We start from the raw sequence: 12,408 nt of genomic DNA on the forward strand, positions 1-12,408 counted from the left end.
GTCTGCTGAGAGGATTATTGGTTGCCCCCTACCCCCCCTTCAAGAACTCTACACTTCCAGAGTGAGGAAAAAGGCTGGTAAAATCACTCTGGACCCCACTCACCCTGCCCACTACCTTTTTGAACTGTTGCCTTCTGGCCGGCGCTTCAGAGCTCTGAACACCAGAACCGTCAGACACAGGAACAGTTTTTTCCCTCAGGCCATCCATCTAATGAACAATTAAATTGCCCCATTGAGCAATAATTATGTGCAACACACAGTTTAAGTCTATTTATATTATCCAACATATCCACTTCTGCCATTACTTACATTGCTCTGTACATAATATACAGTTTTTTTGTACTTATATAACGGATTTGTTTTAGATTTGCACTACGTGTGTGTATGTGTGTATATATGTATGAATGAAGGTGTGTGACTGTGTGGATGTACATATATTTATAATTATTATCTATGTCTTGCTGCTGTTGTTGTATTGTTGTGCAATGGAAGCTCCTGTCACAAAGACAAATTCCTTGAATGTGAGCACACTTGTCAATAAAGCTGAATCTGATATTACACGTGCTCATCTCAGCACACACAACACACATTGATCTGCAGTGTGTGGAAATGACCATATCACTCATGTAAGATAATGGAGATCTGACACACAAACATTCACACAACAGCCGGACTCAGTGAGAAGCTGTTTATCAAAGCTTGAATATTTAAAGTATATACAGTATATATATATTTTTTTTTATTTTATTTATTTTATTGATACACGTTCCTCATTTGTAAGTCACTTTGGACAAAATTTGGACTAAATGTAAATGAAAATAACTATTTTTGGGACCATTAAGATTTTTTGCATTGTGGCATTATTTTCAGTAAACACATTTTACACCCAAATACTCTTTATGCAAAAAAAAAAAAAAAAGAAAATAACAATAATTATGTAATGCATTGTGAATATATATATTTAATTAAATTGTAAAATACAGTAGCAAGAAAAAGTATGTGAACCCTTTGGAATTTCTACATTAATTGTTCAAAAAATGTGATCTCGTCATCAAATTCACATGTTTAGACAAACACAATGTGTGTAATGTAACAACACACACACACAATTATAAACTTTCATATCTTTATTGAACACATCCCATTAAACATTGACAGTGCTGTGGAAAAACTAACTGAACTCCGAGGCTAAAGACTTCAACAAAAGCTAATTAGAGTTAGGTGTTGGCAAATCTGGAAATGTAATTAATGAATTGAGATTGGAGGTGTGGGTTAGAGCTACTTTAACTTATAAAAAGCACATTTTGAGTTTGCTATTAACAAGAAACATCTGCTGATGTGGACCATGCCTCACAAAAAAAATCTCAGAATAATCGCTTCTTTGCATAAAGCTGAAATGGGTTACAAATTTATCCTGAAGAGTTTAGATATACATCTGTCCACAGTTAGACAAACTGTCTATAAATGGACATGATTTAGTACTATAAGTACTCTCACTAGAAGTGTCTGTTAGATATTCATCTGTTCACAGTTAGAGAAACTGTCTATAAATGGAGATGATTTAGAACTATAGGTACTCTCTCTAGAAGTGGCCGTTAGATATTCATCTGTCCACAGTTAGACAAACTGTCTATAAATGGAGATGATTTAGAACTATAGGTACTCTCTCTAGAAGTGGCCGTTAGATATTCATCTGTCCACAGTTAGACAAACTGTCTATAAATGGAGATGATTTAGTACTATAGGTACTCTCTCTATAAGTGGCCGTTAGATATTCATCTGTCCACAGTTAGACAAACTGTCTATAAATGGAGATGATTTAGAACTATAGGTACTCTCACTAGAAGTGGCCGTTAGATATTCATCTGTGCACAGTGAGACAAACTGTCTATAAATGGAGATGATTTAGTACTATAGGTACTCTCACTATAAGTGGCCATTAGATATTCATCTGTCCACAGTTAGACAAACTGTCTATAAATGGAGATGATTTAGTACTATAGGTACTCTCTCTAGAAGTGGCCGTTAGATATTCATCTGTCCACAGTTAGACAAACTGTCTATAAATGGAGATGATTTAGTACTATAGGTACTCTCACTAGAAGTGGCCGTTAGATATTCATCTGTGCACAGTTAGACAAACTGTCTATAAATGGAGATGATTTAGTACTATAGGTACTCTCTCTATAAGTGGCCGTTAGATATTCATCTGTCCACAGTTAGACAAACTGTCTATAAATGGAGGTGATTTAGTACTATAGGTACTCTCACTAGAAGTGGCCGTTAGATATTCATCTGTGCACAGTTAGACAAACTGTCTATAAATGGAGATGATTTAGAACTATAGGTACTCTCACTAGAAGTGGCCGTTAGATATTCATCTGTGCACAGTTAGACAAACTGTCTATAAATGGAGATGATTTAGTACTATAGGTACTCTCTCTATAAGTGGCCGTTAGATATTCATCTGTCCACAGTTAGACAAACTGTCTATAAATGGAGATGATTTAGAACTATAGGTACTCTCACTAGAAGTGGCCGTTAGATATTCATCTGTGCACAGTTAGACAAACTGTCTATAAATGGAGATGATTTAGTACTATAGGTACTCTCACTAGAAGTGGCCATTAGATATTCATCTGTCCACAGTTAGACAAACTGTCTATAAATGGAGATGATTTAGAACTATAGGTACTCTCACTAGAAGTGGCCGTTAGATATTCATCTGTGCACAGTTAGACAAACTGTCTATAAATGGAGATGATTTAGTACTATAGGTACTCTCACTAGAAGTGGCCATTAGATATTCATCTGTCCACAGTTAGACAAACTGTCTATAAATGGAGATGATTTAGTACTATAGGTACTCTCACTAGAAGTGGCTGTTAGATATTCATCTGTCCACAGTTAGACAAACAGACTATAAATGGAGATGATTTAGTACTATATGTACTCTCTCTAGAAGTGGCCGTTAGATATTCATCTGTCCACAGTTAGACAAACTGTCTATAAATGGAGATGATTTAGTACTATAGGTACTCTCACTAGAAGTGGCTGTTAGATATTCATCTGTCCACAGTTAGACAAACAGACTATAAATGGAGATGATTTAGTACTATATGTACTCTCTCTAGAAGTGGCCGTTAGATATTCATCTGTCCACAGTTAGACAAACTGTCTATAAATGGAGATGGTTTAGTACTATAGGTACTCTCACTAGAAGTGGCCGTTAGATATTCATCTGTCCACAGTTAGACAAACTGCCTATAAATGGAGATGATTTAGTACTATATGTACTCTCTCTAGAAGTGGCCGTTAGATATTCATCTGTCCACAGTTAGACAAACTGTCTATAAATGGAGATGATTTAGTACTATATGTACTCTCTCTAGAAGTGGCCGTTAGATATACATCTGTCCACAGTGAGACAAACTGTCTATAAATGGAGATGATTTAGTACTATAGGTACTCTCACTAGAAGTGGCCGTTAGATATTCATCTGTCCACAGTTAGACAAACTGCCTATAAATGGAGATGATTTAGTACTATATGTACTCTCTCTAGAAGTGGCCGTTAGATATACATCTGTCCACAGTGAGACAAACTGCCTATAAATGGAGATGATTTAGTACTATAGGTACTCTCTCTAGAAGTGGCCGTTAGATATACATCTGTCCACAGTTAGACAAACTGTCTATAAATGGAGATGATTTAGTACTATATGTACTCTCTCTATAAGTGGCCGTTAGATATTCATCTGTCCACAGTTAGACAAACAGACTATAAATGGAGATGATTTAGTACTATAGGTACTTTCTCTAGAAGTGGGCGTTAGATATTCATCTGTCCACAGTTAGACAAACTGTCTATACATGGAGATGATTTAGTACTATAGGTACTTTCTCTAGAAGTGGCCGTTAGATATTCATCTGTCCACAGTTAGACAAACTGTCTATAAATGGAGATGATTTAGTACTATAGGTACTCTCTCTATAAGTGGCCATTAGATATTCATCTGTCCACAGTTAGACAAACAGACTATAAATGGAGATGATTTAGTACTATAGGTACTCTCTCTAGAAGTGGCCGTTAGATATTCATCTGTCCACAGTTAGACAAACTGTCTATACATGGAGATGATTTAGTACTATAGGTACTTTCTCTAGAAGTGGCCGTTAGATATTCATCTGTCCACAGTTAGACAAACTGTCTATAAATGGAGATGATTTAGTACTATAGGTACTCTCTCTATAAGTGGCCATTAGATATTCATCTGTCCACAGTTAGACAAACTGTCTATAAATGGAGATGATTTAGTACTATAGGTACTCTCACTAGAAGTGGCCGTTAGATATTCATCTGTCCACAGTTAGACAAACTGTCTATAAATGGAGATGATTTAGTACTATAGGTACTCTCACTAGAAGTGGCCGTTAGATATTCATCTGTCCACAGTGAGACAAACTGTCTATAAATGGAGATGATTTAGTACTATAGGTACTCTCTCTATAAGTGGCCGTTAGATATTCATCTGTCCACAGTTAGACAAACTGTCTATAAATGGAGATGATTTAGTACTATAGGTACTCTCACTAGAAGTGGCCGTTAGATATTCATCTGTCCACAGTGAGACAAACTGTCTATAAATGGAGGTGATTTAGTACTATAGGTACTCTCACTAGAAGTGGCGGTTAGATATTCATCTGTCCACAGTGAGACAAACTGTCTATAAATGGAGATGATTTAGTACTATAGGTACTCTCTCTAGAAGTGGCCGTTAGATATTCATCTGTCCACAGTTAGACAAACGGTCTATAAATGGAGATGATTTAGTACTATAGGTACTCTCACTAGAAGTGGCCGTTAGATATTCATCTGTCCACAGTTAGACAAATGGTCTATAAATGGAGATGATTTAGTACTATAGGTACTTTCTCTAGAAGTGGCTGTTAGATATTCATCTGTGCACAGTTAGACAAACGGTCTATAAATGGAGATGATTTAGTACTAAAGGTACTTTCTCTAGAAGTGGCCGTTAGATATTCATCTGTCCACAGTTAGACAAACTGTCTATAAATGGAGGCGATTCAGTACTATAGGTACTCTCACTAGAAGTGGCCGTCCAGCTAAGATGACTCAAAGGGCACACCACAGAATGATTAATGAGGTAAAAAATAAACCTAGAGTGACAGATAAAAACTTGAAGGAATCACTGGAGCTGGTTAACATCTCTGTTCATGGGAAAATGTTTTTTTGACTGATTAACTAAGGTTGAACTATTTGGGAAGAATGTGCAGCACTATGTATGGCGTAAAAAGGGCACCACATGCCAACATGAAAACATAATCTCAACGGTGAAGTATGGTGGAGGGAGCATCATGATTTGTGGCTGTTTCAGGGCCTCAACCGCTCGCCATCATCAAAGGAAAAATGAATTCCCAAGTTTATCCAGATATCCTACAGGATAATGTCAGGTTGGCTGGTTCTAGCTGAAGCTCAGTAGAAGTTGGTTGATGCAACAGGACAATGACCCAAAACATTGAAGTAAATTCACTACAGAATGACTTTTGTAGTGTCCCAGTCAGAGCCCAGACATTAACCCAATAGAGATGCTGTGGAATGACCTCAAGAGAGACACCAGACATCCTAAGAATATGTCTGATCTGAAGCAGTTCTGTAAGGAAGAATGGGCCAAAATCCTGAATGTTGTGCAATCCGCAGATACCAGAAACACTTGATTGAGGTTATTGCTGCCAAAATCCAAGGGTACACTTACTTTTACCACAGCACTGTTTAATGGGATGTGTTCAATAAAGACATGAAAGTTTCTAACTGTGTGTGTGTGTGTGTGTGTGTGTGTTATCTTAAGCACATTGTGTTTGTCTATACCTGTGACTTTGATGAAGATGAGATCACATTTTATGACCAATTCATGCAGAAAACCAGTTAATTCCAAAGGGTTCACATACTTTTTCTTGCCACTGTATTTATACATCATGGCAGTATTTGTTGTACAGTTCTTCATATATGCTGATTTAAATAAATAATAATAAAAACCTTGTATTAAACTGTTGTATTTTTTGTAAAACAATAAGGTTCCATTTGTTATCGTGTTAATGCATTAAGTGTCATGAACTAAAAATATATATTTTTACAGCATTTGTTCATCTTGGTGATTGTTAATTTATGAAAACAGACATTTTCATTGTTAGAAACTAATGTTAACATATAGTCTACAACTTTGAATTTAAAAAATGTATTAGTATAATATGTTTAAATTAATATGAACAAACATTAATGTGTGCTGAAAAAGTATTGATCATTGTTATTTCATGTTAACTAATGTAGTTCACTAATGTTAACAAATACACCCTTATTGGGTTACTATATTTGACTGTAATACAGTAAAGTGACTATTACAGCACTGAGAATTTAATGAGACACATCATTGTGAAAAATGATAATTACAAAATAAATCCAAACTGAAACATCTGGGCCCATTAAAGTCAAGAAAATAATGCTTCAATTCAAAATATCTTCAATAGGCTTGAATATTTATGCATGGTATACATTTTCTCTCTTTTGATTTTGGGGAGAAATGTTCAAAGAAATTCACCCAAATTATCGATAAAAGTAATCATTGAAATATTTTAAAGTGTATCATTTCTGTGGCAGCAGCATCATCAAACACAGTTGCAAGTGGAATCCCATTGGTCAAACAAACAGGAAGTCCTGCCTCAAACTCACACCATTGGTTGAGTCAAAAGTAGACATGTCAAGATGCTCAAACAAGCAGAGCAATGTTTTGACAACTAACAGTGACTCATTAAACATTAAACTGAGATGCAAAAAAGTATTTAAAATCCCAAAACATACTTGAATTGATGTTTGATGTCTTTCCAGCCAGTCATGTAAATGTAACATTCTCTCTCTAACAGCCATTAAGAATGAATATGGACTCACGTTGGTGGAGTTGGTGCGGTTCAGGCCATGATTGTGGTTCTGTTGTTCTCTAAACTGCAGACCCGCCAGATGCCTCTCCAGTGCCTCCCAGTCCATGGCAGGAAGCTGGCTCTCCTCCACACATTCTTCTCTGTATCCTCCTCCTGCTTCAACTCGTTCCCCTGTCGTCACCGCTCTCCTCTGGCTGGATCTGCCCAGAGTCTGACACTCACCAGGCGATGGGGCACGGGCACAGGGCACCATCAAGTTCCCGTTCTGCTTCAGTTCCTCGGGTGGATCAGCAGGCTTCTTGACATTCTGGAACTCCTCGGCCAGACTGCGGCTGTTGATGGACTCATGGATCACTCCGGTGTGGCAGAAGTCCTCCAGTTGCTGGTTATCTGCATAGTTTCCACCATACTCACGCTCCCAGTCCACCAGCACACTCTTCTTGTATTGCTGGTAGTCCTCATCTTCCTCGTAGTCCTCGAGTCCGGCCAGCTCCAGACTGGGAGTAGACTTGTACTCAGAACATGGCGTCACCTTGTTAGAGTTGGACTCAGAACTGGAGCGACTGGAGAGATCGCTGCCCAGGTCCATGCCATCCTCCCGGTAATCCTGCGAGTCACAGAAGAGACTTACTTTCAACAACAAAAATCAAAAGACACTAATATTCTATTATCAGCCTGGTCTCAGAGAATCACCTACATTTGTTCAAAATGACTTTAATGTGGCTGGCTTCCTGGTGAAATGAACACTAAAGTCGCTACAACAACTTTTATTCACTTTCACAGCAGATTATCAGTTCATAAACACTTCTTTTCCGTTCTGTTCCTCACATGACGCTCTCTTCTGACATCTGAACACTTTTACTATCGCACATGACTCATTTGAATGTTTGCATTACATCATCATCTACATTTACAAGCTTGTTTGATCAGATTGAGCGGTATCTCCACTGATAGAGCGTTGTGATGTAAAAGATCGGGATACAGGTCCTGAAGAGCACGATTCCACACGTGAGCCCAAAACATTAGCATTATCTCACAGGTAAACAAGTATGGAGCACTATTCAGATTTGACTAAAAGCTCAAGTTAAAACTGTTGAAACTACAGGTACATTTAACTACTGTACAGAACATATATATGTGTAAATGCACATATAACTGTGACAGGATCATGTATCATTATCAATTAAACGAGTCAGTGCTGTGTGTTTGATGCTGTTTGTGCTTATCAAGTGCAAACATGACTGACTGACTGAATGATCCATTCATTTCAATGACATGATATCTCCGAAGCGCTTATCAGATCCGTGACTGAACATTCAACTCATATTCGTTTATTAATTCAGTGCAAATTACAGTTTATTCTATAGGTTTATAATAAACTGAACTGTTTGATTGAGTCCTAGCGTGATCTGTCGAGATCTGGAGCTTTAATCTCACTCCGGGTTTATAACGCTAATGGCGACATGTAATGCAGCCTGTCCAGTCATTATATGTGTTGTATACGTTCGTTTAAATATAAGTAGACATTTAAAGCGATCCAAACGCGTAAAACTGGACAGAAATGTGTTGGGAACCGCTAGTTTCACCACACCTGAGTAGTGTTGTCCGATTCGTTAAACAAATTGTTCTTTTGAACCGATTCAAACGAACCGATTCGCAAAACATTGGTAGATATCCCAAGGCTGAGGGATGGAAACCATCAAGCAAACAAAATGGGAATAATTCATATTAGCCTATAGTTTTCATTATTATAGTATTGGATAATAATATTGAAACAACTTTACTTTTTTTTTTTTTTTAGCGATAACACGGTCAAAAATCTTTTTTTAAACCGGTTCATTGAAACGAATTGTCCGAACGAAACGATTCACTAAAATGAATCGGACTCCCCAACGCTAAACCACACACACAAATCTGGCACAGTGGCACAAAATTCACCCAATTCACAACAGTAAATCATCCCGGTTCTGTAATAAAGTCTCCATAAGCACAACAGTACACATATCTATGCGTTAATAACAGTGACGTTAAAGTGTTTGAAGAGAAGATCGGGCATTATGGTAATGAATGGAAAGAACCGTTCAGTGTGCTGACGAAATGTGAGCATGTCTGAAGTGATGTCATGTTCTTCAAACAGTCTTCACATCCATATACACACACATTAATACAATACTCACTGTCATCTTCTCTGATCAACTCTCACGACATGTTTATATCCGGGACTGTCGGTTCACTGCGCCACATATTAAAGCTCCGGATCGCCGCACACTTTCCGCGGTGTAAGTCATGGCGGATCTCCGCCGGTCAAAAATAGAATCGTTCACCGACCGAGCGACCGGCGACTCTCCAGCGGATAGACAAACCCTCCCTCTGAGGAGCTGTCTCAACACATACTGAGCCGCCTGCACAGACAGCATTAAACAGTGTGTGTGTGTGTGATAGAGAGAGAGAGAGAGAGAGAGATTATGTGTGTGTGCGTGCGTGAGTGCGTGCGTGTGTGTGAGAAAGCGAGAGATAGCTTCTGTGCAGTTGCGGCTGCTGGTCTTTCAAAGAGGGGAAGCTCATTTTCGGCCTACATTATAAACTTATATAAAAGTAAATTCTGCCCTACGTTCCTTTTCGAGAAAATGCACTGTGACTCTGTCGTACCAACTAGGCGTCTTTTCCAGTGACTTGACCAGTGTCTTCTCAATGGCCAGCAGAGCTAGGCTGCTTAAACGACCTTGGCCCATTGTGTTACTTGGCCCTTGTTGGATGATTCACTACTCTCATCATGTCCCCTAAATGACAGCTCCTGTCGGCCAAGCAAGGATGTTACATTAATAATGCAGTTTAGGAAGGCCCTGTTTTGTTTGACTGTTTCATTATGTTTAGTCACTTGAATGCGAGCACCTTCATTGATTGCATGCTCAACCCTGATCCTGCCCATGCAACTTAATCTTGCACATGCACTCACATGTTCATTGCTCTTTTCATGTCTTTTATATGCCCTGTCAAAGTTAGACAGATCTCCAAACCCCACTTTTGACCAAACAACACATCCGTGAGATGGTTTCATCAAGAGGCATGGCCAGCAGTACATTTTATTTGTCACAGCACTTCCAGTCAGCCAGCTAACTTTGTCATACCAGGAGAGCTGGAAAGACCTGTTATTTTTCCTTATTTTTTGCACTAAATCAATCTTAGGTGTTGATCTGCCCTGCTGTTTAATTCTAATTTTTTCCTCGTAAGGAAGACTTTCAAATGGCTTCGCCAAAATCAGGTCGACAATATTAGCACCGTCTGCCATCGTGCGCAGTTTCACCCGTACGACACTAGCCTAGCCTACTGTATGAATGAATGAACGAACGAACGAACGAACGAACGAATGCTCTAAAACAAAATATATTAAACTTGGTAAAACTGAAACAAGGAATGTGGTGTATAATTGTGTGAAATGTATTATGCAAATTGACTAGCAATTTCGCCAAACATATATAAAGAAATAAGTTGCAGCAGTTTGTCTTTCGACTACACTTGAGAAATCCGCGATGGGACTGAGCGCGAAATAGCTTCAGTGACTTCTTATAGTACAGATTCGCTGTCAATCAAAAGGAGATGCAGTCTTTCGACAGATCCGCCAATCATCACGCGGAAGCCCGGAGTCCGGGCCAGCCCACTCCTCATTCACCCCCAGAGACGCTGAGCGTCCGTGGGCGGGACATAATCGCAGCATTTATCCAATGACCGTCTATTTTCGGAGCACTGAAAAAACTGTTCAGAGCAGCCCCATTGAAGTCAATGGACGCTCGGCTTCAACAGGGAAATGCACTGACGCTACGAGAATGTATGAGAAGTAAATCGAGTCAGCCGACCTGCTATATGAAATGTAGCTGATTCTGAACGAACTCGTCTTCGAGATGAACGTGTTCTAACGCATTTTTAGTCAATAAATTGTTTACACAATAGTACATATTTGACCATTATTTTTTTGACATTATAGGGGAAGCTGAGCTTCCCTTGCAGTCTTAAAGAAATCCCCACTGCTTCTGTGTGTGTGTGTGCGTGTTTTTGTGATTTACGAGGAAATTTTTTTAGGTTACAAACTGGTAATTATAAGGGTATTATGCTATAAATGTGGTTTATGAGGACATTTCTAGTGTACCCATAATTTAAATAGCTTAAACATATTAAACAATGTTTTATTGAAAATGCAGAAAGTATTTTGTGACGGTTAGGGTTAGGGGATATAATCTAGTTTGTACAGTATAAAAATCATTATGTCTATGGAATGTCCTCATAATGATAGGTAGACCAACATGTGTGTGTATGTGTGTGTGTGTCTGTCTGGGTGTGTTTGTGTCTGTGTGTGCGCGTGTGTGTCTGTGTCTACGCATGTGTTTTTGTGTGTGTGTTGTGTGTGTGTGTGCGTGCGTGCGTTCGTGTGTTTTTGTGTGTGAGCTGAGCTGACCCTTAAATGCCCCAAAACGCTGCACACACCTACACTGCCTTGTTCATAATTATCTTCGAAATGCTATACTTGTTGTTAATTCTCCTTAAATGTCCATTATGATTAATCTTTTGTAATTATTTTAAATATTAGTGTTAAACATTTGGTAAACACAGGGGCAAAATCACTCAAAAAAAGAAAAGGCAGAGGCTATTTTCATAAAGTGCAATAAGGCTGTCTGAAAACGATAATATTCCTATCTGTCACTCACTCGACGTTGTGTCGAAAGGAGCTGGCATGCAAACCGCTCATTCAGATTTTCTCTTCGGAGCCGAGCTCGCTAAATCAAGGAGAAATAAGAGGTTTCCATTCACCTCTGCTGGATCCTTATGGCGCATTACAGCAGCTTTCTCCCATCTGCACGGGTGCATTGCAGAGATCGCCCCTGGGTGCATCAGCAGATCACTTAGAGTATATTCTAAAACAGTATTTTCCCTCCTAAAAGAGTATATTCTAAAAGAGTATATCCTAAAAGAGTACATTCTAAAAGAGTATATTCTAAAGGAGCGACACACATCGAAACGTCTTTTTAAAGATGCCCTTCCGGTTGTGTTTTATTCCTGGAAGTGGTCGATATCGCTCGCCTTCAGACAGCCACAATTGCTGTCTTTCGTGTCTGGGCGCTGCCCACACTGAGACATCTTTCGTGAATGTGTCATGTCCTCATTGTGATTACATCACCATGGCAACGTTGCGGTCCCTGCCTCGTTCCATATACCCATGGGTATGAGGCAAGCTCTGGGGGTGATTAGGAGACCACAATGGGACCACCTCCGCCAGGTAAATCCCCACGGACCTCCCATTCCCCAGGACGCTCGTTTGCTCTGGTTAGGCTTTCGGATGAGTGTGCCAGCTCATCTCAGGGCGAGATCAACCTCTTGTTCGGTGCCCGCGATGGTAATGAGCTCTCGAGCGCAATATCGGACTTGGCGCAGGTGCCCAAAGCTCCTGTCTAGCATCTGGAGG

General features: G+C 39.1%; 1 protein-coding gene across 1 annotated transcript in view; it reads right to left on the reverse strand.

Annotated features, from left to right (window-relative positions):
* LOC127630094 (schwannomin-interacting protein 1-like) overlaps positions 1-9,327 on the reverse strand; it is a 66,511-nt gene extending 57,184 nt beyond the window's left edge. The window contains exons 1-2 of the mRNA XM_052107523.1: positions 9,131-9,327; positions 6,964-7,560 (exon numbers count right to left, since the gene is read on the reverse strand). Coding sequence (XP_051963483.1) covers positions 6,964-7,560; positions 9,131-9,136 — 603 coding nt within the window. The 5' untranslated portion in view covers positions 9,137-9,327. The remainder of the gene's footprint in view (positions 1-6,963; positions 7,561-9,130) is intronic.
* Between the last annotated feature and the right edge of the window lie 3,081 nt (positions 9,328-12,408).

This window comes from Xyrauchen texanus, chromosome 36 (genome assembly GCF_025860055.1).
Source record: "Xyrauchen texanus isolate HMW12.3.18 chromosome 36, RBS_HiC_50CHRs, whole genome shotgun sequence".
Lineage (NCBI taxonomy): Eukaryota > Metazoa > Chordata > Actinopteri > Cypriniformes > Catostomidae > Xyrauchen > Xyrauchen texanus.